Source organism: Mustelus asterias, chromosome 3 (genome assembly GCF_964213995.1).
Source record: "Mustelus asterias chromosome 3, sMusAst1.hap1.1, whole genome shotgun sequence".
In the NCBI taxonomy this organism is placed as follows: domain Eukaryota; kingdom Metazoa; phylum Chordata; class Chondrichthyes; order Carcharhiniformes; family Triakidae; genus Mustelus; species Mustelus asterias.
The window spans coordinates 148,608,446-148,635,540 of record NC_135803.1 but is presented as its reverse complement, the minus strand read 5'-3'; the positions used below and the strand labels follow the sequence as shown (position 1 = coordinate 148,635,540).

General features: G+C 39.0%; 1 protein-coding gene across 7 annotated transcripts in view; it reads left to right on the top strand.

The window, feature by feature from the left end:
* The window catches only part of usp4 (ubiquitin specific peptidase 4 (proto-oncogene)), an 82,512-nt gene that overhangs the window by 14,177 nt on the left and 41,240 nt on the right, over window positions 1-27,095 (top strand). For 6 of the 7 annotated variants that reach the window (XR_013497485.1, XR_013497484.1, XR_013497483.1 and 3 more), the window contains exons 4-12: window positions 3,938-4,064; window positions 8,641-8,786; window positions 13,327-13,388; window positions 18,800-18,961; window positions 21,103-21,226; window positions 21,386-21,559; window positions 23,623-23,781; window positions 25,046-25,267; window positions 26,346-26,429. Coding sequence is in view for 3 of the 7 variants with exons in the window: in XM_078209890.1 (XP_078066016.1) it covers window positions 3,938-4,064; window positions 8,641-8,786; window positions 13,327-13,388; window positions 18,800-18,961; window positions 21,103-21,226; window positions 21,386-21,559; window positions 23,623-23,781; window positions 25,046-25,267; window positions 26,346-26,429 (1,260 nt within the window). In the remaining 4 variants the exon portion in view is untranslated. The remainder of the gene's footprint in view (window positions 1-3,937; window positions 4,065-8,640; window positions 8,787-13,326; window positions 13,389-18,799; window positions 18,962-21,102; window positions 21,227-21,385; window positions 21,560-23,622; window positions 23,782-25,045; window positions 25,268-26,345; window positions 26,430-27,095) is intronic. The other variant, XR_013497486.1, reaches the window with a different exon arrangement.

Below are 27,095 nucleotides of genomic sequence, written 5' to 3'. Positions count from 1 at the left end.
AGCTCATCCGTTCCTCTGTGTCCATAAAATTCCACCAGAAGCAGCGGAGGATGAAGAAACAGCCCAGAAAAAAGATCAACATTGAGCAGCTTCAAAAGCCCATGCGTGCTAGGAAACTTCCAGCAATGTCTTCTCCAAAGTGTTCATTCTAACCTGAGTGGAGACGAACTGGAAAGAATTGAAGGCGGTTATCATTGCAAGCTGTGAAGAAACCATGGCCTACAAGGCCAGGAAACCCAAGACTGGTTTGACGAGGACGGCCATACTACCCAACATCTCATCAACAAGAGGAGGAAACACTCTCCACATAACCAGCAAGGCAAAGAGGAGAGTTCACCAGTCAGCAAAGTCAGAGGTACAAAGAAGAAATGGGGCAGTCCAGTCCCTCCCTCAAGATCAAGGGAGAAACCCTCCTAAACATGAAACATTTTCCTTACCTGGGGAGCCACCTCTTATCTAAGGCTGACATCGATGCAGAGATCCAACATTGTATCCAATCTACGAGGGCTGCCTTCTGATGCCGGAGGGTGAAAGTCTTCAACAAACGTGACATTTGCGCTGACAGCAAGATTTTCATGTACATTCTCGTCCTCCCAGTTCTTCTATGACTCAAAGTTGGAGTACATACTAACATCACCTCAAGGCCCTGGAGAAGTATCATCAATGCTGTTTGAGACGGATTCTCCTGATCAGCTGGGAGGATAGGTGTACTAACATCAGAGTCCTTGAATCATAGAATCCCTACAGTGCAGATGTAGGGCATTTAGCTCATCGACTTTGTACCGACCACATCCCAGCTAGGCCCTACTCCTGTAATCCTACACATTTACCCTGCTAATCCCCCTGACACTAGGGTCAATTTAGCATGGCCAATCAACCTAACCCGCATATCTTTGGACTTGAAGGATCCAAGAGCACCAGCATAGAGGCCATGATCATCCAGAACCAATCCCCGTGGGTCGACCATGTGCTTAGGATATCAGAGTCTCAACTGCCAAAGCAAACCATCTGCGCCCAGCTCAAGGAAGGCTTCTGAACAAGAGGAGGGCAAAGGAAGTGCTTCAAAGACATGCTGAAGGCTTACCTCAAGAAATGCAACATGGATGTCAATGCCTGGGAGACCCTTGCTCAGAAGAGACCTACTTGGAGGAACCTCCTGATTGGGACACAATTCTTCGAGGAGCCTGGGAAAGGAATCCCAGTGATTTCGAGTCCAAGGACCGAACCTACTTCCTGGAAACACCTGCTAAGTGTGCGGTTGAAGATGTGGCTCCAGGATTGGGCTCATCAGCCTTGCAAGGACACACAGGACCCATCATCAGTAGAATCATATAATCCCTACGGTGCAGAAGGAGGCCATTGAGTCTGCACTGACTACAATCCTATGTAGGCCCTATTCCCATAACCTGATGCATTTACCCTAGCTAGTCCCCCTGACAGGCGCAATTTAGCATGGCCAATCTACCTAAAGCACACCTTTGGACTGTGGGAGGAGACCGGAGCACCCAGAGGAAACGCATGCAGACATGGGAAGAACATGCAAACTCCACACAAGACAGTGACCCAAGCCAGGAATCGAACCTGGGTCCCTGGCGCTGTGAGGCAGCAGTGCTAACCACTGTGCCACCGTGTTGCCCTGGAGCGGAGCTTCTGAAGATAACACCTTATACATAGTTTGGACATTGCCTTAAATTTTATTGGCTATCTTAATACAGGTCTTAAAATAAGAGTTTCCCATAATATGTTCCTTGTCCAATGACACTCAATAAAGGTCAGTAGAATAAAATTGAATTGTTTAATGGTAGCTGGACGGCAACCCTTCAAGGGATGTGATATGACCACTGAAATTCAGTGACATTAAGTTTTCTGCTCTTCAATTCTGAGTGGCCTTGCAACCTCAGTGAAATCAAGAACATTGGTCTGTATGAATAGTGCATTGATTTATTGATCAAAATCCATGTCACTCAGTTCTAGGAGGTAAATCTCTACGTGGCTTACCACCAGGCGAATTTCTGCTACACGTTCTGCAAAAATAGTACATTTTCAAAGGTTTTAATATGGAACGTAGATGTTGGTGGGCCAACTGAGTTGAGAAAATGTTGCTAAGACATTAGTCTGGTTAATTTAAGCTCTGTTTGCTCTGTATTTTACAACTGAGGTTTGCTCACTCAGACGCAAGCCAAAGGGTTAGTAGCATTTACCATGCTATATTTTGGCAGCTGCTTTTGTTTTTGTCAAGTGTGAAAAACAAACTCAAGCATCTGAATTCCAGAGCTCCATCTTTAAATTCTTTGGCATCGTACAATGCAAGTATGTGCCAGACACTCTTGCATATGCCCGAGTGTTATATGTCAGGATTTATACAAGTGGTGTCTGAACTCAAAACCCCAGATGTTGTGCTTGTTACGTGTTCATCGTAATTTAGTATGATGAAAGAGGAGACAGTAGCATGTTTCCTGAGGATAAAATGTTTGGAGTTGTTTATCGAAGGTCTAACATTTTATGCTGCTTTAAGTAGAATAGTAGAACTTGGCCATGTGTACCTTTATGACTTGTATTTAGATGAACTGTTAATGTCTTTATTAGTCATTCACGTAACTTGCTTGTTAATGAGAAACAAATTTTCAACTTCAACTGTTTGCCATTTTTTAAACTGCTGTGAAGGAAGTTTACACCAAGTGAAGCCTTTACATTTTTTGGTTACCCAGTATTAGCAGCATAGATTAGATCAGGTTGGTTAGCTTGAAGTTGTTTGGTGTTCAGTTAGGTTTGGTTTTATGTTGCAAGCCCATGTTCGTTGGGAACTGAATTTAGACTACATAGACTTGCTTCATAGACAGTTAATACACATTTTGGGCTGAATTTGAATCCATGAGGCAAAATAACCCCGTCTGCAATCTACTTTGCCTTATTTTTGTAAACTGGTGTACATCTGCACCACCACCTTCAGGCCACAACCTCCCACCCCGATCTATACAGTGCAAGGTACATGGTGAAATCTGTGGGCATTTTGTTATGAATAGCTGCATGATCACACTTCTCATATTCACTGAGGAAGAGATCCAAACCTTTTTTAGTTGAGAGTACGACGCTTTAATGTTGCAGGTACCACTACCCAGGCACAGTCAAAATGTTACATGTTTTTGTATTCCATTGTGATGTACTGGCAATGCCTGTAAAAGACTGGTAGGAGTAACATTGGGAAACTAAAGTTGCTAGTTTATGGTGTAAATTATCACACATAGTCCAACTGTAACTTTGTAGACAATTGAAATTAGTTTTAAAAATTCAGTTTTATCTGAATTTGGCTGTTAAATGTGTGCGGTCTGTGCTGTGATGCATCCATGTGATGTTTGCAGAATATTCTCCATTTCCTAACTTTTTTGATCACCTATTCATCATAGTTATTTGAAAAGTATTTGATATGCTATATGTATTACACCATGCTGCTTTAGACTTGAACTGATGAGTAAAATGCAGCTGGATGATTTGTTGTGTTTTTAATCTCTGCTGATTATGAAGTATTTGTGTTCAGTGCAGTAAATGAATAAATCACGTGAAAACATGAAATGAGCTCATCCAACACAACAGCAGTTCTATTATCAATATTCTAGCAGTGCAATAATTCTTTTGAGTTGGCTTTTTAGATTACTTGACCTGGTAATGTAGACTTGTCAGTTGATTTGAGAAGGGGTGTACATACAGGGCTATGTACCATAGAGGGAACCTCCTACCAGTTTGAGTCCAATTAGCAGAGATCTGGGAGCATTGGTTCAAGGATTTTGGAAAGGCATTATATTTGAAAGGCAAAAAATGGGTGAATTTTGAGAGGAAAAGTTGTGTATTTCATGCAAAAACATAACCTTGTTTCTTTGTATGTATTTCCGTAATCTGTTAGCTTTGTTTTTTTTACTGTAATGATGCATTCTGTTCACAGGTGGTTGAGCATGGAATGTTTGTAAAGCACTGTAAAGTAGAGGTTTACCTCCTAGAATTGAAATTGTGTGAGAACAACAACATGGACAATGTGGTGACTCGCCATTTCAGCAAAGCAGATACCATAGGTAAAACCCTTTCTTTGTTACTTCTGAAACATTGTCCTGGTGTTAAATGCGATCGTGTGATTTTTAAAAAAAATACAGGCTTCGATCCTGGGCATTACATTATTCGGCTATTCACCTTGACTTTGAACTAAGTAGTGTAGAAATACAAATGCATGTCTGTGTTGTGAGTTAGTTCAGTTAAAATGAACTGTAAATGTTTCCACTGAACATAGTAATCCTAAAGGGTGTGTCTTCAAGCTTTCTTCTGACTTCTGTTTTTACTATTCTTTTGAAACCGTTGCAAGGCAGCCAGGATAAGGTGGGCTGTGGTTAGTGGAAATTCACAAAGTTTGTACAGTGAAAATTTGTCATACAATCTCCTGGCTGCTTTAACCAGTAATGTGAAAACACAACATTCGGTGAATCAACAGCTAAAGTACAAACATTGCAGTCCCAACATTGGAGGTATATCTTGTTTCGCTGAGCACAATTCCTTTTGAAGACAAATCTCCAAACCGCAATGCTCACAAATACAGGAAATATAGGTGGGATACTTGGGTTAAAGTTTATTTATTAGTGTTACAAGTAGGCTTACATTAACGCTGTAATGAAGTTACTGTGGAAATCCCCTAGTCGCCATACTCCAGTGCCTGTTTGGGTACACTGAGGGAGAATTCAGCAATGCACCTAACCAGCACGCCTTTCAGACAATGGGAGGAAACCAGAGCACCCGGAGGAAACCCACGTAGACATGGAGAACATGCAGACTCCGCACGGGCAGTGACCCGAGCCGGGAATTGAACCCAGTTCCCTGGCGCTGTGAGGCAGCAGTGCGAACCACTGTGCCGCCATGCCTCCCCTACTAATTGTTCCGAACACATGTAAGGATAGATTTAGGCTCCGAGGTCTTATTAAAAGCAGTTTTTTCAAAACCATTTGGGACTGAGATGAGGAGGAATTTCTTGGTGATGCTTTGAAATTCTCAACCACAAGACTGTGGAAGCTCAGTCAGTGAGAAAGTTCAAGACCGATCAGTTGATTTCTAGATATTAAAGTCATCCAAGAATAAGGGGATAATTGCGGGAAAATAGCCGTGCTCTAATTGAATGGCAAGTTCAGAGGGACTAAATGACTGACTTTTCTATGTTCCTAATGTTGATATCAATTCCTGCAGCAATTCCAACTATATTTTGTGACAAGGTGATGTAGGTTATGCAGCACATTACCAAATTATGTGCATGCGTTTATCTTGTGTAACAATAACATTTTTCATATTTTAAAAAAAAAGTCAAGTTTAGATGCATGCATTATAACTACTTAGAGTACCTGATTAGAAGATAACTAGCAAGGAGGGCAGTCACTAAGATAGCAACGGCAGCAGACAAGCCAGCACCAGTACCAGAAATGGAGACTGGAGCAACTGGCCCACCATTGCTACCCAACAAGCACCACTTTCCCATCCAACAGAAGGAAAGGGTTCAGATTCCAAAGGTGTGGGTATAAGAGAGATGGCATAATTGGCAGAAGCAATGGCGAATCAAGGAGAGCTGGTAACAGCAGAGAGATGGAAAAGTACAAGCTGTATTGTTCCCTCTTTACAATACATTTCTTGGTTAATGTCAAATCTGAGTGAGATCTTCATTAATAAATTTACTGTAAATACAGACACTCACTTATTGTGTGTCTTGGGCTCCTGATTCTTGAATCTCCTCTTGCAGCCTTTCCTGTTTAACTCGTTGCTGTTTTATAGCAGGGAATATTTTCTACGCACTCATGGCTGTAGATTTGTGGATAACTGAATGCCTTGAGAGCTTTGACATTATGCAAGATGTCACATAATACATGAGGACATTGCATTGCAGCCAAGAAAGCGACTGATTTAGATTTTGAACTGCTGAGCTACAGAAACAACAGTTTTTCGGGTGTGCAGATTGTGGGTTATTGCTCCCTACTAAATAAACCACGTGCTGTTTCTATTATAATTCCTGCTCCATGAGATGGCAGCTGTCGAAGGCAGATGCAACAGGTGGCAGCACTGTAGCAGTCTGGATGAGACAAATGTAAAATCTCGCTTTGAACTGTGTATAGCGCTCCTTCAGATTCCCACATGGAACTGATCAGTCATGCATAGCCATCCACAGTTCTGCACTCAGTTCAGCAAACCCTGGGGTTAGATTTACCACCTTTTCATACAGCAAACCTAGCTCTCTTATTGGCTTATTTCTGATGTTGAACTTGAATAATTTCAATCTTGCCCTACTTATCGCAAATAAAAGCAACATTGGAATAGCCAGTTTATTCAGACTTGAATAAAAATTATGACTGGAGACTGAGGTAGAACTCTTAATTGCTTCTGACTGGTTCTGGATAAGGAGTGTTAATTAAGTTGTCAATTAGCTCCAAACCTTATGATCCGTGAAACATATGACATCTTGGTGGTCATACTGTAACAAATTGAAATGTGGTGCAAATAATTGCTTTTTAATTCAACATTTTGGATTTGCTGTTCGTAAAAGAAAAAATAATTTCTTGGATAGCAGAAACTCCACGAAAGTATTTAAGCTTCGCAGTTGTTTCAGATTTCCATTGAATCGAGCACTGAATGCATGTTCCCTCTGATTGCTTCCTTACCTGCTTCTAATTTAGTAGGGTATAGGTTGCTTGGATGACTTTCGGCTATCTATCAGATTTATAAAGTAATCTAACTCTCAGCAATGGGTGGAGAAAATTAGTTACTTAGGAAAAGTGAACAATGTAGAAAGAGAATAGAATATCACTGAACAGATGGGGCACTCGGCAAGAAGGAAATTAACAGCCAGAAGTGATAATCCATGTTGAAATCTATGGCTAACAGGAGACGTGTTGTAGTCCTACAGGCAAGGTTTCAAGAGTTAGGGAAAAGATGAAAGAATGGGACCTCAAAGGTGGCAATCTCTGGATTTCCCGCTAGTGAGCACATGCGGAAGATAATCCATGTGAATGTGTGGTTGGAGAAGTGGTGCAAGATGGTTTTTAGATTTTTGGAATTGATGTTGTAACCTTCACCTGCTGTGAGGCAATTAATTAACATTAGTGGTTTTCAAAAGCAGATGTTTGCTATTGCAGGTTAATGGGTTACTTGCTTTATTCTGAACATTTAAGCATGGCCAATTAATCAGTTTGACAAAAGTTATTTGAGTTTTGGTACATAATCTACAAATTAAAGTAATTTGTTTTACTAAATAAGTGTCAGTCCTGAAATCCATGCTATTTTGTTTTACATGTATTTAAGTGTAGGGACAGGAAAAGATTTCTCAACCATCATTTAAATCATTATCTCTACTTGCCAGACTGTCTCATAACTTGGAGCCAAGCTTCTACCCTACTTACTCTAGATTAGGAATCCTTGTTTTTCATTCAGGAGCATTTAGCCCTTTGAGAATCTTCCACCATTCAATGTGCTTGTGGCTGATCTGTGCCCTAACTCCTATACTTACTTTTAATATCATTCCTTCATATCTTTGGTGAACAAAAATCTATCACAGGCAGATTTAAAGTTAACAATTTATTTAGCATCAGTTGCAGTTTGCAGAAGAGAGCTCCAAACTTCTATCACTCTTAGCGCGTAGAGGTGATTCCCAATTTCACTCCTGGAAAGTTAGGCTCTAATTTTTGAACTCCATTCCTAGACTCCCCAACTAGCAGAAATAGTTTCTATCTACCTTTTTTGTTCCCATTGAATAATCTGAAAACTTTGACATTTGTCTTCGGTTTACCTACCCCCTTCCTCAAGAAGTCAAACCGTGCTTCAATCCCTGGGAGGTGGCCATATCTTGGATGCCACCAGCTATAGACTTATGATTGTGAAATTTTATTATTTTTTGCAATTTCTACCATCATTACCCATTTTTATTGGTTTTGGTGCCTCAGTTTAAAATAATTTCTCACCTGATTTTTGCCACAGTAAAATAAAGTCTCTGCAGAAACTCCATTGAAGTTTAGAAGACTGAGACCTGATTTTATTGAGACACATATGTTCCTGAGGGAACTTGACAGGGTGGACGTTGAAAGGCTGTTTCCCCTTGGTGGGATAGACTGGAACTAAGGGGCACAGTTTAAAAAGATGGATATATGGGAAAATGCTTTCTCTGAGGGTCATGATTCTTTGGAACTGTCTTCTCTGGAGAGCAGTGGAGGCTGGGTCATTGAATATTTTTACTAAAGGGTAAATAGATTCTTGACTAACAAGGGAATCAAACATATTCGGGAGTGGGTCGAATGTGGAGTTGAGGACACATTCAGATCAGCCACGACCTTACTGAATGGTGAGGCAGGCTCATAGGACCGAATAGCCTACTCCCAATTTGTATATAAATTTGTCCTGAGTTGTCCACACACTGCAGTAATGATATGGTACACATCGTGCTTTCATACTCGAAGTTGTCTCCAGATTAGCATCGGAACTATAATAAATAATTGTGTAATTATTGTAGATGTTTCCAAAATAATCTTGTTTTCTGTGGGTCAGTTACCCAGTCAGGATTGTTGCATTTGAAAACCAATATTTCTAATAAATTTGAATGTTTAATATTTACAATTGTTTTGTTACTTTTGACAGATACAATAGAAAAGGAGATGCGAAAACTATTCAATATTTCAGTTGGAAAGGAGACGAGGTTGTGGAATAGGTACATGACAAATACATACGAGCAGCTTAACAAGCCAGATAGCACTGTTCAAGATGCTGGTCTGTATCAGGGACAGGTGGGTATTACATTCTACTGTTCTGTATGGAGACAGTGGGGCTGGCAATGAGGGCAGGACAAGTTTTGGAACGCATTTTGGGAAAAGATGGGAGAAGGCGTGAGTTGAATACAAACACTGGCATTGTCTGATTGCTGAGTGGTCTGTTTCTAAGCCATGTATTCTTATGTGAATTAGTAGTTTCGTATTTTGATCTATTATGTATTGTGTTTCTATGGAAATGCAATATCAAGTGTAGGGGTTTGAAAAATAGGGGCACAATTTTCAAGCACTTAAATTTTATATTTGCACCCTTTTAATGGGTTGTTAATTGTATTGCTTAACAATCAACATACTGCAGATTCTGGAATCTGAAACAAAAACAGGAAATGCTGGAAAATCTCAGCAGGTCTGACCGCATCTATGGGGAGAGAATAGAGCCAACGTTTCGAGTCTAGATGACCCTTCGTCAGAGCTGAGAGCAAAGAGGATCAGCAGAGATTTATACTATTGGGGTGGGGGTGGGGATGTGGAATTGGACAAAGGGAATGTAAATGAGGATACAGAAGGCTGAGAAGGTGTTAAGAGTGTCCATTAAGTAACTTTTTTTTTGTTGTTTTAACTTATTGCAAATCTTAGTATATGGAATCATGAAAATTCAAGCATGGAAACTTTTTTTTGAACATGTCTCTTGTGATATCCTAGCTACAGTGAAGTGGGTCTTTGCAAAATACGTAAGGTCAAACCAGTGTAGACATGCCAACCATAGACTTGTCTAATTAATCTCAAGGTTTTTTTGGAGACTTGTAAAACTTTATAAAATCTTACAACAGGCAGATTGTGAAATTTGGGGTGATGCCTTATGCTCAGTCAGTAATGTTGAAATGAGAAGTGGATTACAGGTCTGGGATTGTGCAAGACCAGGAACTTCATTATCAACAGCACCCTGAAATGATGAATGACATGGCATTTATTTGGAAAATTACAGGAAGCCTTCATTTCGCAACATGACTTTGAAGCTACTTGTTGAATCAGGCAGGGTTGGCCTATGGTAGTATTGGAAATGCCTGTTGTGGTACCACTGTCAGCCACGACATTGTAGGCGGGTTGGGACCTGCAGCAAACAGTATTTTGCAGCAATATCAATTTATTCAGCAAAGCTAACAAAATATTTAGAGTATATTTCAGAGAGTTGCAATGAATTATAATAAACCGGACTCGTGACCAAAACTGCAGTAGTTTCTCCCAATAAAGCAGGTGATTACTCCAACAAAATTTAGCAGGTGAAGGGTAGTTACATAATGGAAAATTTGTGTATAAAATCAGTCCAAGTCACTTACAGGAGTGTGGTCGCCAACCATGATTGTCAGGGAAGTTACCCCGTTATCTCCATTCTGGCTGGGAATTGTGACATCACAATATGAAACCAATAATGTTATAAAATATTCTCAAATGTTAGGGCTCGGATGCAATTCTTTGTATATAGGCTTCTGGTATAGTTTTCACACAGTACGCAAGATAGTTTTGAAGAATCCGATGAATTGCCGCAGCCTGGGAATAAAAACACATCTTTCTAGAACTCAAAGGAAGCTAAAACTATGAAGTTTTTATAAGGCAATTTCTGTAATTCAGTTTAATCCATCTGGATTAGATTAATATGTTGTAATTTACCAATATATTTTAATATGGTGTGATAATTTTCCACAAGAAATGAATTCTGCTTTTCTTTGGTCACTGATTTTTTTAATACTGTTTCTTTTGACGATAAGTGGCATGAATGTAGGGCTTTGAATTGTGAATAACAGAAAATATTGCTTTAGAACGTCTCAGAACGTTTCCTTGAAAGATTGGTTCATTTTATGCTTGTTTTATGAAAGGACTAGAATGGGCGGCACGGTAGCACAGTGGTTAGCACTGCTGCTTCACAGCTCCAGGGTCCCGGGTTCGATTCCCGGCTCGGGTCACTGTCTGTGTGGAGTTTGCACATTCTCCTCGTGTCTGCGTGGGTTTCCTCCGGGTGCTCCGGTTTCCTCCCACAGTCCAAAGATGTGCGGGCTAGGTTGATTGGCCAGGTTATAAAAAGAAAATTGCCCCTTAGAGTCCTGGGATGTGTAGGTTAGAGGGATTAGCGGGTAAAATATGTGGGGGTAGGGCCTGGGTGGGATTGTGGTCGGTGCAGACTCGATGGGCCGAATGGCCTCCTTCTGCACTGTAGGGTTTCTATGATTTATGATTAGAAAGTACTAAATTTCAACAATGTAGACTTGTGCCACTAAAGATTGTATTTGCTTTTTTTTATATTCAGAGTCCAGATAAGTTCAGATAACTTCATGCTGCATGTGAACCTTAATTATTACAGTTCCCCTCCTAAGGTGTCCTGTTTCAAAACTGAAAAGTACTTGATTTTTATTTTAAAATGTACATCATGTACTGTGTTGATTCCACCCTAGTGGCTGTCATTTTGTTCATTGATTTGATGATCCGGTAGAAACATCAAGGCTCTGCAATCCAGTTTGAGATGAGGGTTTTGGGTCCAGGATGGCAGCATGGGCACTAGATGGAGAGAGTCTGTCTAGATTCCATAAATAATAAAAACAAAGTGCTGAAAAAACTGCCCAAAGAAGACTCTCAACTTTGGCCAGAATCTTACCATTGTTCACGCCGGCGGGAGTTTTCCATCCCGCTGCAGTGAACGGAGATTTGGCTGACTGCCAAATTCTCCGACCTCGTTGCAGCGGGAGTGTGGCGCGAACGGCTGGTAAGATCGCGCCCGTTAATTCTGTTTCTCTGTGTACAGATGAGTTTTTCCAATACTCTGTTTTTATTTCCAATCTCCAGCATCAGCAGTATTTTGCTTTTATTTTAAGGTTTCATGAAGTGCATATGACAACCTTGAATTAGTACAGACCAGACTTCCCAGTCACACAAATGGTCATCCTTCATTGAGCCACGGCCATGAGTCATTAGGCTACTGGAATGTATAGGGGCACAACAAACCAACCTTTTCTCTCCCTGACACATGGCTGGATAATGGTCAGGGGAAGCATCCTGGCAGGCACAACTTTTTTCTGTCTTTTAACCTTCTTCACCTTAATACAGTCTAAGCAATTCTATTACAATCACACTGAATCAGTCTAAATGGCTTTCTTAATCACGCACCTTCTGTCTCTGCACCACATCCACCCCATAAGCAGCTAATGGGACATTGCTGTTTATATTTCAGGTAAACAGTGCTTTTGTTTATCTAAAAATAAACCAGCATTTAACTTTGTGCTATGTAATATGCTTGCTAAAAGGTGTTGAAGTCATCCAGCATAGGAGGGGACAGTTTCTAAATCATTAGCTCCAGATGTGTCCTTATGAGCTACTGGTAAGGAGCAGACAAGTAGTTCTAAAGTAGATTTATTTGTTCATGTATGGTACTTGTATTCGAGGGTTCCCCCGGCTCATGCTGTTGTTAAGAACAGCCAAGAATTGTGATTGATAACAGGTGACAAAGAGACATATAGTCTGAAGTTTGGTGTGATGGAATAGCAAGAAAGGAGTTTTTTGGTTCTGAGGTTTTGAGATCCTTGTTGACGTGAGAGAGAAGAGGCGGAAGAAGCGTATGCAAAGTGTAAAAGTCGAAAGATGAGGCAGAGGTCCAGATGAACAACTGCTGAAGATGCAGTACTGATCAGGTTTTGTTAAATCTTACATGGCAAATGGACTCTGACGCTTCTGTTCATACATCTTTTTCTAAGACCAGCGATTTAGAGGCACCTCAGATGCTGGTCGTGGGAAGATCTTGTGCATTGATCTGTAGTGGTACTGTGCCTTTATGTACAGTAGTTGCAAAATAAAATAGCAAGAAAGGAAAGGGAAATGGGAAGCGCAGAAGCTGTGACTGCTTTTACATCAAATGAAGTTTGACTAACTGAAGTATGATGAGCTTTTATTTTGTGACATAGTGGATAGGCATGTACTGAGGTTAAAGCTGACAGTTGCACAGCAGATTTCAGTTTTGCAACTGCTGTAAAATACCAGTTATGACAGATTGATGGTTGTAGATAATGACCTGCTGTTTGCAATTAAGAGGATTCTTGATTTCACATCAGTGACACCTGGTGCAGTGCACAGGTAGATTTTATTTTTAGTGAGTTGAAGTTTTGTGTTGATTTCATTACTTGCTACTGAAATAAGTTTATAGCCAATTGGAACCATCTGTCCTAATCTTTCACTCCTCTTGACCATATTCTTCCAAATTGCTCCTCTTCTGTTACTAAACCAATTCCCTTTTAAATAGTCTCTGTCCTGTGACCATAAACAACTTCCCTATTAAAACGTTAGAAGGGACAAGGCAGAGGCTAAGCACTTCCCTCCAGGGGCACATTGAATATCTTGTGGCATGAAACAGAAATGAGAGCAGGCTGTGTGTCTGTTGCCTTGGATCAGTAAATGTTTTTTTTTTAAAAACAGTGAAAGATGTCTCCTCTTTAAAACTAAGTCTCAATGCAGACAGCCTGGCTCTGCTGTAAAACACTGATTTGGTGTTAACTGAGTATAATACTTTCTTTTCCAGGTTTTAGTAATAGAGCAGAAGAATGATGATGGAACATGGCCAAGACAGACATCTCAAGCAAAGTAAGTTATGATAATGAGATATACCGTAAATACTTAAGGCAGTGGTCATGTGCATTTAACATTAAAACTCTAGCGGAAACATGAGCATTTCTGTATCCTGTTTTCTTCTGGTATAAGGTCTTGAGATTAGCATTTGAATTGTTTCTCTGTGTGATCAGTAGGTGTACGTTTTGAGTGTCCACATTTTCTCAGCATATTTTGTAATTTGAGTTTCCTCCGTGTGCTCCAGTTTTCTCCCACAGCCTGAAAGACGTGCTGGTTAGGTGCATTGGCCATGCTAAATTCTCCCTCTGTGTACCCAAACAGGTGCCAGAGTGTGGCGACTAGGGGATTTTCACAGTAACTTCATTGCAGTGTTAATGCAAGCCTACTTGTGACGCTAATAAATAAACTAAATAAATCTCAGCATTGTCTTTAAAAATGGTTTCAGAGCAGTCTGTCCCAGTGGGTATTCAATTTTGATCTCTTTAGAAGATCCCAATGCCCTCCATTAGGAAAGTGGAAATACACCGAGTTTCACACTCAAATATTTCTCTGTTTCCACTGGAACGTCTGTGGATGTCTATTGATAACAGAACATGCGCTTGTGTATGCATTTTCCCAGGCAGTCTAGCCATCTGCTTGTACTCACCGTTGAAGCTTAGGTGAGAGTGATGCTACTTTCGGGTATTAGGGAATAACTACCATCCATGGGAGTCGATGCCTTTGAGAGAAGGGGAAAGAAGAAAATTTAAGTGCTTGAAGCTAAGAATAGGGCTAGCAACTCTGAATCAATCCCTCATTACAGTAATAGTTTCAGGCACCTAACAGATTGTTGGGGAGGGAGCATTATAAGTACTTGTGCTCGGCTTGTGTTCCTTCTTGTTCCCCATGTCTTGGTACTATCATCATCCACTACGTCTTTTTTTTTCCTGTTTTGAAATTATTTAATATTTTTAAAATGTTCTTCCAGTATTTGACTTTTTTTCTTTGATATGTTCGTGCCACCCTTCATTTGTCCCAGTTTAGAGATGAGATCCTACTCAAATAAATTGCCTCCGATTGGCTGACTCAAAACTTTTTAAGGGGAAGGGTGTCTTTAAGTTTTACATGGTTATCGTGCCAGTTCATTTTGAAGTTCTACCTATCAGAGCTGCTGCGACCTACTTAGCTCATTCAAAGTACTTGCTTCACAATCTTATCCAGATGAGAGTAGTCATCTGTAGTTCTGAAAATATCAAAATGAAGAAAATGCTGCAGATGCAATGAGTTGGCTTTCAAAATTTGAATGCATTATATTCTTGAGCACTTCAAATATTTGGATTTGCAATATGTATTACAAATCAATAGGCAGTTGACCTTTTTTTAAGATGGTCCTTTTTCAGGATTCACTTTATCCGGCAAATCAATATACTCCAAAAATGTTTACTACATTCCAATACTGTAAATGGAAGAACAAAAGAGCTATTGGAATTCTAATTTCTGTTTGTGATATTCACCAAATTTTATTGCCCCGCCTGCCATAGAATCTGAGCGGGTGAGGGGTGGACAATGGAAATGTCCATTGACCTCGGGTGGGATTTTATGGTTTTGGGATGAGCAAGGCTGTAAAATCCTGTCCATTGACTTTGTAACAATGGCTATTCAACATTTTCGCTGTGTGGATTCAATTTGAAAGAAAGCAATTTTTCTAAGACCTTTCACAACCTCTGGATGTTGTGAAACATTTTATAATCAATTAAGTCTTTTTTTTTGCAGTATAAGTTTGATTTTAGTTGGTACTATCATCATCCACTACGTCTCAAAATTGAAACCCAATTCCTGGAAATTAACATGTAATCTCAATTTTCTGAGTTGGGTTTGAACTTTGTAACTTGGAGATGAGAATCATGCCAACAAGCCCATGCTGTACTGTACTGAGGTGCCAGCCTTTTGGATTATGTTGCACAAGATCTACTTTCTCGTTGTTTGAGTATACCTTAATCCCGTGACACAATTCAAATACCAGGGTGTTGTTTTACCCAATACTTCTCCAATAAACCCATAAATATATCAACTACTTAGCCATCGTATTGCTGTTTGTGAGATTGTGCACAAATTTGCTGATTGAATATTAGCTCCCCGTCTGGCAACATTTCAATTTTGAAAGCCTCATCCTTGCTTTCAAATCCCTCCGCAGTCTTCCTCCTGCATATCTAAGTAATCCCTTCCTGCCCTGCAACTGTACGTTCGTTCAATTCTGGGCTCTTGCAAATCCCCAGTTTCCATCGCTCCACTATTGGCAGCCATGCTTTCAGCTATCTCGGCCTTGTTCTGGAATTCTCTCAAATCTCTCCACCTCTCCTCCTTTAAGACATTCCTTTAAAACTTAGCTCTTTGGCCAAATATTTCTTATTCTGCCTTAATATTTCTGTGCCTTTGTGATCAAAGTTTGTTTTAGATTGTTTGAGAGTGCTTAAAATGCACGATATACATACCGAGTTTTTGTTCATATAATTTATTGCAGCCTTAAGTAATTGTTTCAAGTGCTTTGAAATTTGATGCAAAACATAAATACAAGGTTTTATGTTCCTATCATGCTCGAGGAACAAGTGTGGATACCTGAAGTTGACTTGCAATTTGATTTGAGGTTTGATTTGGCACTTGCTGAACTTTCACTGTCAGCCGTTCTATTGTTGAGGTACTTGGGGGAGGCCAGGTGGCTCAAGCTGCCTTGTGTTTTCCTATTAAAATTATTACTGTTGGTGGAGTCTGAAATTTGATTACTTGGGATATAGAGGGTATGTTATCAGAGGAAGTAGGGAAGAAAATAGTGGTGCTTTTACACTGTGATTGCTGTGGCTTGTCTGCAACAAGTTGCCTTTCCACCTGTCACCAATTTCCAAGTACGTGCAGAAGTGCATCTCATTGGCACTTCTTATGCACGGTGGCGCAGTGGTTAGCACTGCTGCCTCGCAGCGCCAGGGACTCTGGTTCGATTCCCGGCTTGGGTCACTGTCTGTGTGGAGTTTGCACGTTCTCCCTGTGTCTGCGTGGGTTTCCTCCCACAGTCTAAAGACGTGTTGGTTAGGTGCATTGACCGAACCAAGCGCTGCACTTCATTGCAGTGTTAATGTAAGCCTTACTTGTGACTAATAAATAAACTTTAACTTTAACTCATTAGATCTGCCAAAGAGTGGATCTGCCACATACTGGACAGTTTATATTTACATCTACTTGTGACTAATAAACTTTTTTAAAAAAAACTTTTTATCTACATCTAAAGACAGGGGAATTGTGTATTTATTATTGGCTTCAATTTTTAAGCCCAAGTGTCTTGAGAATTATATTTTCAATTTTGTTTGTTTATAAAATTATTTTGAATATTTTTTCTTGTGTTAGTATTTATAAAAACAAATAGCGAAATTATCATTTGCATTTTTCTACCTTCCTGCCATTTTATGCAGATGGTGGATACTAGTAACATGTGAAAAGTGGCTGAAAACGGATAGTGAAAATTTGTTTTTGAGAGTACAAATATTTCAGCACTTTCATATTGTCTGCATCAGACTCAGAACTCTAACCCTCCATTAAATTTTGAAAGGCAAATCTAATAAAATGTTTAATTGATCTAAAACAATATTTAATGGAATGTGGATGTTAAAATGTCCTGTTTTCACTATTGATTGTGTCATTTACCATGAGATGGACATTTGAGTGTGATTATTTATGCCTGGAATTGCACGAAATCATTCACTTGATTTCATTTTTGAACTATCTGATGGTTAATTGAGCCAAAAAGATTTGTGTAGCTGTTTTGAGAGCAATTATCTGTATTTTGTTTTATTTCATATTAATGTTTTAATAGTCACAATAGCAAATAGCAAAATAATAGCAAATGTTTTCAGTTGCCAGGACTCTCCTACCATCCAAACATTTGCCATATATTCGGTATCTATTCAATGTCCTTATTTAGATTTTTATGGTCAAAAAGATGTGTACCAAGCAGTTAAGGTTGGAAGGAAATGTTGCCTTCTCAAATATTAAGCATGTGGAGAATCTACCTTTGCTGGTCCTTTCAGTTAGAGGAGAAAAATTCTACTGAGTCAGTCTTTGAAATCCATCCTTTGCATATTAAATCCTCCTGTTGTTTATTTTCTGGACTATCGTGTATTGTAATTATGAAAAGTACATTTGCTGTGCTTGTATATATGGGTTTAAAAATTAGTTATAATAGCCCAAGGGAGTGGTACATATGCATCGAAAACACTTTTAAAACTGTAATGAATAACACAGATTTCACTGGCATTTCAATATGGAAATATTGATCTCTGGACACACACTGAGTGGATTTTGCTGTGATTACTTTTTATTTTCAGATGAGACCTGATAGGTTTCCTGATTGCTTAGCTGGTTTACCTGGTGGGTAGTTGAGCCATACAAATCACAAAGGCCCCTGGTTTGATTTCTAATCCGTGTTGGAATTAGCTGACCTCAACCAGGTGGTAAAGTTGTTGCAGTTTGCCTCAGAGTCCACAGGTCAAAGGGACAGTCTGATTTTTACCTGCTTCTGATTTCAATCCAATGGTCGGTAATAGAAGCTTATTTGAATAGATATTGCATAAAAACAAGATCCAGCTCAGATATTAATGGAAGGAACAACCCAAAAGCTCCTGTGAAATTGATGGTGCCCGCTCTCATGGAACCATACCTCAAAGGACTCGATGCCTTTAGGAATGAAGGATTAGAGATAATATTGGTAGAGAAAAAGGAATGAGCGAAGAAACTTGATTACATTAATTCTCTGTCTTAAAATATAGCTTCATCTTGTATGTTGTTGTGCAACGATAAAAGTATTAAATTTTAAAAACTGGATTTTAACAATGGCGTTGGTACTGTCTGCTTCAAATGACAGTCCTGGACCTTGCATCTGGACCACTGCTTTATAATTCACAGGAGTTAATATTGCCCTAGTTTCACTCTTTATCCAGAGGGGATAGAGCTGAACAATAACAGGATTGCATCTGTGTATTTGTAATGGGACATGGGTCATCATTTCCCTTTGTCACAAGGTAGAACTGTGGAAAACCTACCGAGGTTTCTAGCATTCTCCCAGTACCCCACAACACAATGACCAAACATTATATTCTGTCCCTTTTTATCTCTTTCCCTCCATTGTTTATTATTTCTTCCATTTTGCTTTTCTGAAATCACCGGAGGCAATGAGGGGTCCTTATGATAGATATACATACAAACTCTGTTCCAGTTACCATTCTGTAGTGATCAATTAACTTCTGACAGAGTGACATTTATAATCCCCCTTGCTTAGCTTTTTGAGTAATTGTATTGCTAGGCATGCAAGACTGCTCTTAAAAGCATTGTCTTGACAGTGTTGCCTTGCATCTGGCAATATGATTTGTAAATCAGTGTTCGTGCCTTTGTTTTTATGACAGATCCAGCACTGCCACCAGCAGAAATTTATCTACCTCTCCAAAATCCTCGACTAGCTGCAACTCCTACTCGTCCTTGTCCTCCCCATCTACAGTCTCTAATGGTGAGAGCAACAACTCCAGCAGCTCCAGCTACATATTAAACAGCTCCAGCTCCACCAGGGGGTGAGTGTGCCTGCATGGTGGAAAGACATTGCCTTAAATGACTCGCAATCCGTTTTTAATTCAAACTAAAAAATGTGACCGGTGGCTTTAATTTCAGTCTTCCTTCACTCACACCTAAACCTATATTTTTTCCTTTTCTGTTTGTTTATCCTATTCATCTTCCATTCACAATTTCACATAAGGGCCTTGGCTGTATAAGGATCCAGTCTGACCTTAGATTGAGTCCCCTGTTGTGTCTGCTGAGTTGACTGATGTAAAGTTAAATCTTAAATAGTTGTGAAATAAATATGTACGTTTATTATATTTTGAAATAATTGTTGTTTTCCTTCCCCATCAAAAGCAATTATGAAAGTTTCCTGAAATTTAATAAATTCCTTGATGTAAACATTGAGAGATTTTGGTTTCTTTATAGCATCATCTCTTTATATCTGAAGCACAGTTAACCAATTGCTGCTGTAGTGTAAGGACAAATGAAGATATCCTTCTGTCATTCCACTATAATCTTGATCCATCTCCTGGAAGTTTACTAGTTTTGTAAAACTGTTGTTTCTTGCCCCAACTCGTGTTGTGAAAAAAAATGATATGGGCTTTGTATTTTAACATTTTTGAAATAAAAGTTGTGTGCATGCTGTAATAAAGAATCTTTAGTGTATGTCCACTGTCTCAACAAATCTCAACTAATGTTTTTAGATATTTATTGTACCATTCATTTTGAGCTTGTTAAAAGTAGTACTGTGAAACTCCATTGCATGGCCTTGTTGTTTTGACTGATTTCCTTAAACTAGATATGCTCAGCTAACTTTTACAGTGGTCAAATTGTTATTTATTAATACTGAACTTGATTATTGCTTGTAAAATGGTATTTTGTCAAAGCTTTTGATCTTGCAGTCGGGACAATCACAAGAATAACAATGCCAGGGAAAACAACAACTTTATACTGTATGAAAAGAAAGTTCTAATTGGTTGGCAAGTAGACTCTGATAGAGGCATTGCCATGGAGAATTCACCAGTTAATGGTGGCAGATAGTTAACTGTCAAGCATTGTTTGAAAATTTAAACCAGGCAGCTTGACTGTGGTCAAGGCATTGCCTTGAGGAATAAACCAACAAATGGCTATCACTTATTTTGTTTAGCTGAAACAAGAATAATGTGTGACAAAGGGTCATCTGGACTTGAAACATCAGCTCTTTTCTCTCCTTACAGATGCTGCCAGACCTGCTGAGATTTTCCAGCGTTTTTTCTTTTGGTTTCAGATTCCAGCATCCGCAGTAATTTGGCTTTATCATAATGTGTGTACATGTTCTGTTTGTTTGCAAAGAACAGGGCCCTGCGTATTAAGATATGTAGCTTCCAGTACATGCAAATACGCCATACTGCAAACTCGACATTCAATCTTAAATTGGTTGTCTTGCATAATGTTTAGCACACTGCGGGTTATTTAGCAAATGTTGTCCAATCGTGGAATCGCATCTAATGTTGGTAGCTACATTTATTAATACAAAAGGTCCTGTTCTTTGCGGACAGAACATGTACATGCAGCTAAACAAAATCAGTGATAGCCATTCGTTGGTTCATTCCTCAGGGCAATGCCATGACTAATCAGGTTTTACATTTTCAAATCATGCTTTTCAGTTAATTGTCATTCAATATTAATGGTGCATTCTCCAATGCAATGCCTCCATCAATCAGAATCCCATTTGCCAACCAATCTGCACACACTCCTCATACTGTTTAAAGTTGTTATTTCCCCTGATATTGTCCTGATGAGCGCAAGATGAAAAGCTTGGACACAATATCTTTTTACTGTTCTGAATTTGTAGTGAAAACTTGTACAATTTAAGTGTCTCATGATGGGGAATACTGGTTGACTTGTTTAGCACTTTGAGTTGCTGTTCCGTTTTTTATTTGCTGCCATTGTGGTGCACTGTAATTTTGTAATGGTGCTATATGTATGGTTGTCCTAAATAGCACTCAACTTTGCTCACATTTTTATATGACTACGGTTTGATTTGTTTTTTAATGTTGTCAGTGCCTGGTTGAGACATTTTCTTAAATTTACACATTTCGTATGTTGTAGGTAAAAGATATAAACTTATTTCCAATTCCCAAGAACTTAGTTGATGTTGTGTTTGTTTTTTCAGAACAAGTGGGTATGGATCTTCAATAAACAGTTCTTATTATAGGGAATCTCATGCGCCAAGCCAAGCAGGTCTTTGTGGCCTAAGTAACCTTGGTAATACATGCTTCATGAACTCAGCATTGCAGGTAAGGCTCCACAAATTATCAATGTTTTCATCCTACTTAAATACATGAATTGTTGGACCATAAATTGTGTTCTTGCTCTAACAATCTTGTGGTAGTAGTTTCATAGGGACAGATTTGAACACCGTTTAAGAACATTCTCCATTTTGATCTCTTTCTCAGTGTTTGAGTAATACTGGTCCATTGACTGATTACTTCCTACAAGGAAAGTATGAAGAAGAGCTAAATCGGGAGAATCCTTTGGGAATGAGGGGAGAAATTGCTGAAGCCTATGCTGAGCTTATCAAACAGATGTGGTCGGGCAGAAGCTCTTATGTGGCACCACGGATGTTCAAAGTAAGTCCTGTTAGATTCTTTTGATTTACTTAGCTTCTAATGATCATTGTAGTTTGTATTTTAACACTAGTCTTAAGGACAGCACAGTATCTCAAAGATGGGATGAGTTTAAAATCTACAATTTAAGTGCCATCTTCTCTCTCAATGTTTTATGTCAGCAAGGTTTTTGTCCCCATATATTTTGCCCTTCCACAGTTTAAAGTGGATTTGCACCCTGGCTGTAATCTGTTTACTGGATTTAATGTCTGTGCGATGCTGTATCTGATTTCATTCAAACAGAGTCTTTGTAAATAAAGCCGGCAACAAATTTATTCATCAATATATTTGTAAAACGTTGCAGCAGATGCTAAACTGTAATTTCCATATAACAAAAACAATTGCCTTATAATTGCCCACAATAAGAGTGGCTTCTGATTGTGTATCTGTCCATCTAACAGAAGGCAGGCTTGTTGTGTTGTGTTGTTTCCACCTGTTTCCATGCCATACCAAACTCGTAGAAAGGCATTCCATGCAGGCCAGTAGCTTTTGGAAGAGCTTTTTAATTGCCTTGATTCCTACTTTTAACATCATGAGTGTTAAACCCAGCATATGGATTTCTATTTCCTCTTTCACATAGTCAAATTTATTGCACAACTTTCTGATTGAGGAGGCTGTAGCAAATTAACCAATGCTTTGTTTTTGAATGCAAAGAATCTATGCTCATGATTCAATCGTATACCATTGGAATATGATTGTGCCAACCGAAATATAATTTGTCAGTCAGATGGACTTGTTGACAAAGGCTTTGTAATGGGAGAAGTCAGTTCTTCCAGGAAAATAAATGTGAAGTTAAATGAAAAGGCATCTGATCTCAGGTTAGAGGCTACTATTAATGAAAGGAAACAAGCAGCACAGCATGTCAGAATTAAACCTTTTTAAAATGTAATCTGGTTTATAAGGGCAGCATTATAATGATAGCTACCTTACAAGAAGAAATTGCTGTGTATTTCTGATTCACCCTATTTTCAAATCATCAGTCTTCCTTTTGAAACTCACCTTCAGCTTGAAGGTCAGAGCAAGAGCAGGATTGACAGGACAAACAAGTTGGATGTAATCTGTATCCTTCAGCAAGGAAGAAAGTGCTGATGCAAAAAAACTAAATCTGCAGACTGAGAAGAGGAAGAAAGGCATCCTTAACTTCTGTTGTCAAGCAAAGCAATAGTATCAGATGCAAAAGTTATTCAAAGCCTCAGCACTGGTGGAACTGATTAAATCTCCAATGAACCACTAATATTTCGATCCAGTGGTGACATTTCAGAACTTTCTAGCTTTAAAAAAAAATGTAGGGTGGTATTTCCAGCCTCACTTGCCCAAAGGCCGGAAAATCCCACCCAAGGTCAGCATACTTCTGCATGGTCCATGTCCCACCCACTACAATTCCCGTGGCGGACGGGATGGGAAAATTCTGTCGTTGAGATATTACTCTAGTAATACAAGAGCAAACACCAGATAAGAGTTGAGACAGCATTCATTTATCTCTTTGCCCCAAGATACTTTTTGCAGCTCATAATTCACCACCAAAAATACATAAATCTTATTTTGTGTTTTCTGAAGAAGTACGTCTGTCCTCAGTGTTATGCTGCGTTATCTTGTTTCTCCCACAAGAGCCTCCAAACTAACCATCCATCTGACCTCAAAAGAACTCAAGAAAAGCAATGATGGGCTTTAAGATGTTGCTATGATACTAAACTAACTAAAATGCGGGAGTGTAAATTAGGGTCTTATACTATATTTTGCATTCTTTGTCCTCTCTCAAATCTGCTTTATCATTTTCAGAGTTGAGTTGTATGATTTGGAATTAGGTATTAATTAACCAATTTTGTCCTTGTTTCCTGTGAATATTTTAAGTTTTTGAGCTGTCCGGAACAAAAGAGTTTCTGGTGAAATGCTTGCTGTAACTTTAGGGAGTTCTTACTGGAATAATTGAAATTACTTATAAAATGTTTGATTATAAGCGTTTTTAAATAAAGTTCAAGTTTAAAACTACATAATTCAGTTAAGTATGAATTTTTTTATTTCTCCAGACGCAGGTTGGGTGTTTTGCTCCCCAGTTTTCAGGATACCAGCAACAGGATTCTCAAGAGCTGCTTGCATTTCTTTTAGATGGTCTACATGAAGATTTAAATCGCGTGAAGAAAAAGCCCTACTTGGAACTTAAAGATGCCAATGGTAGGGAAGATGAGGTGGGTATGGCTGCTTTAAATAATTCAAATCTCCTTGCATCGTGAACATTCTGAGTAAAGCATATTTTGTTACTTGTACCTTTCACGTCCTTGAGCTGTTCCAAAACATTTCACATCCGTTGAATTACTTTTGTAGAATGAATATTCAATTTTCCCCTCATGATCATTGTTTGGAAATATATTGACTATGATCCATTAAACATGATCTTTCAAGCAGGTGGGAGGAATACCTGGACAGTAAATGTCATACGCACTGAAGTACTCCCTGATATCATATTTTCAAGGATTAAAACTTGATCACCAATTAGTTGCAGCAAAACCTTTTGGCATGCAGCAGAAATTAACATGACGATGTCTAGGCAATAATTTACAATTCTAAACTGATCGTTTCACCTGGCCAGCTTAGCAGGCATTGTCTACTTGCTCTTTTTCACCTTCTTTACTGAGCGAGTTTTAGACTCCAGCCAGCATTGCATCCGTCCATACAAGCTGAGATGTTTCTTTTCTTTGGCTCCTGTGCTTAATTATTAAAATTAATCCATGAAAGCCTTATGGAAAATACAATCACTTGACTAAGTGACATCTATTTTACTAATTCATACCTCTGTTGTCCAACTGTTTTCTTTGCATGTTTTTATCAACAGTTTAGTTACATTTGACATGTCCCCTTACATCTCGTGATAATTTGCAAACTAGTTTGATCTTATGCATACTATCACTAAAAGCTCCATCATTCTATGATTTTAAAAAATAAAGCAACAGAATGCTTGTTCCATTCTCTTACACTGGTTGGTTCAAAAATTGCTGGGAGTAGGTCTGTTGTCAGCACTCTTGACTGGGTTGTAGCAAAAAAGATGTTCTTGCATGTTCATCTATAATATAACTGGATTGGTGTTCTCACCTCTGGCTCAAAAGGATAAAGATTCAAAGCCCCGATTGAGTACATTATTGAGGCTGGCACTTTCTCACAATGCTATGCTGTCTGAAGTGCAATCGTTCAGTTGTGGGGTTAAACTGAGTTACTGCCTGGCTGTTCAGATAGCTATTCGAAAAAGAGCAGGAGGTTGTACTGCCCTGGTCAATTAAGGTATCACCACCAGAACTGGATTTGCTTTCATCTGTTTGTGAGACATAGTGTTCAAATTGGCTATTGATTTGCTGACGTAGCAATCAGTAATTATTGGTTGTGAAGTGCTTTGGGACATCCTTAACATGTAATAAGGCCTGTAATAATGTGGGTTCTTCATCTTGTTTCTTGTTGTAGGTAGTGGCTAAAGAAGCATGGGAAAACCACAGGTTAAGAAACAACTCCATCATTGTGGACATCTTCCATGGGCTTTTTAAATCCACCCTGGTTTGTCCCGAATGTTCAAAAATTTCTGTGACATTTGACCCTTTCTGTTACTTAACTCTTCCATTACCTATGAAGAAAGACCGCACAATGGAAATCTTTCTTGTACGGGCAGACTCGTCTAGGCCAACCCAGGTAAGATCAGGTTCTCTGCAATAAACAAATGCATGGTGATCACAGTAGGGATAAGAAATAATGGTTAGGAGGAGATTTTTGAAATACTGAGAATATTTCCACCGAAGCAAACAAGGCGAAGACAAGTTTGGACGTTTTAAAAATCATGACTGGTTTTGAATGTGAAAGACCAATTCCTTGAATCGAAGATTCAGTGATGAGGAATGATAGATTTTAAATTTGTGAAAGCAACTGGTCAGAAGAAATCTTTTATTGGCGTATGAATCCTTGAAACAGAAACCGTGGCATCTTTCAAGAGAAAATTAGAAAGATCCGAAGCAGGGGAAGAAGTAAGCACTTCCAAGCCCCACACTCGATACTAACTTGGAACTCTATCATGTTGCTTCACTGTCATTGGATCAAAATCCTGTAATTCCCTTCTTAACAGCACTGGGAGTGTACCTACACTGCACTGCAGCAGTTCAAGAAGGTGGCTTTACCACTATCTTCTCAAAGGCAATTAAGAATGGGCAATAAGAAATGCTCACCTCGCCAGTGGTGCCCACATCCCATGAAAGATTTTGTAAAATGGGCAAATAGAGTCCTGGACAGTGGAGTTAATTTTGGGTTACTTTAGCAGTGTTCCAGCACAAACATGACAAGCCAAATTCACTCCTCCCTGCCCCCCCCCCCTCCTTTTTTTAATTTATTCATTGCCCTGGGGGGTGTAAATTTCCAATTCTAAGTGCCGCTATGTACCAGGTGGATCAGTGTTGTCATCAATATTGGTCCTTTGAAAGTCGCTAACAGAACTATTAATTTTTGAAAGTTGCTAACAATATTAATTTGAACAATTCGTGTGGTTGGGGAGTAATTCTGTTTAAACTTTGAACACAAAGTAAGGGAACTGCTTATTTAAGCAAGTTATTTATTTATTATTGCTTATTTATATAAGTTATTTGCAACCCACTTCTATGCTTACTGGTCACACAGACAAGGTATGTTGCTGAAAAAATGCCATTTCCTGCTCTCTCTAAATAAATGATTTTATTTTTAGCAAATTCTTCTGTGACCTATTAATAATGACCTTATTTTACAGTATAGAATTGTGGTTCCAAAGATGGGTGCAATCTCTGACCTGTGTACAGCCCTTTATCAAATCTCAGGAGTTGCTGCAGAAAAGGTAAATCATTCCAGTCATGACTGAAATTTAACATTAGAATTTGTGTATTCATTTTCGAATGAGTGTTTTTCTGCGTTTATGTGCATGCTGGTGCATTCTGTCACTGAGTTCTCATAATACCTGACTGATCTGACCTGGAGCTAGAATCGCAGTCTGAACACTTGGGATATTTCCTGTTTGTGATGGTTTTGCTTCTATAACTGATATTTCAATAACAGGAAAGTATTTAGGACTCTGTTCCTGTTCCACCTTACCTTTTAGTGATGCCACCTTGAAATTATGTCTCAGTCGGCCTCACATGATTGAGTTTTGTGATGATGATGATGAGGACTTGCATTAAATGACCTGTTAACACTCACTACTTGCATCCATCTGCAGAAGGAATTGTGACTTAAAGATGAGAGAATTGCCAACATCCATGAAATAAAATAAAATCACAGTGCTGTAGATGCTGCAAATCTGAAATAAAAACAGAAATGTTCAGCCTACAGCATCCATGGAGAGAGAAACTGAGTTGACTGAAGAAATGTCCTTAAAACATTAAAACTGTTTCTTCCTTCTAAACTCAAGGCTGCTGCCACCTCAAAGGACAAAGTCACACACCATCCTGAGTTGGAACTATATCTCTGTTCCTTCACTGTTGCTGGGTCAAAATCCTGAACTCAA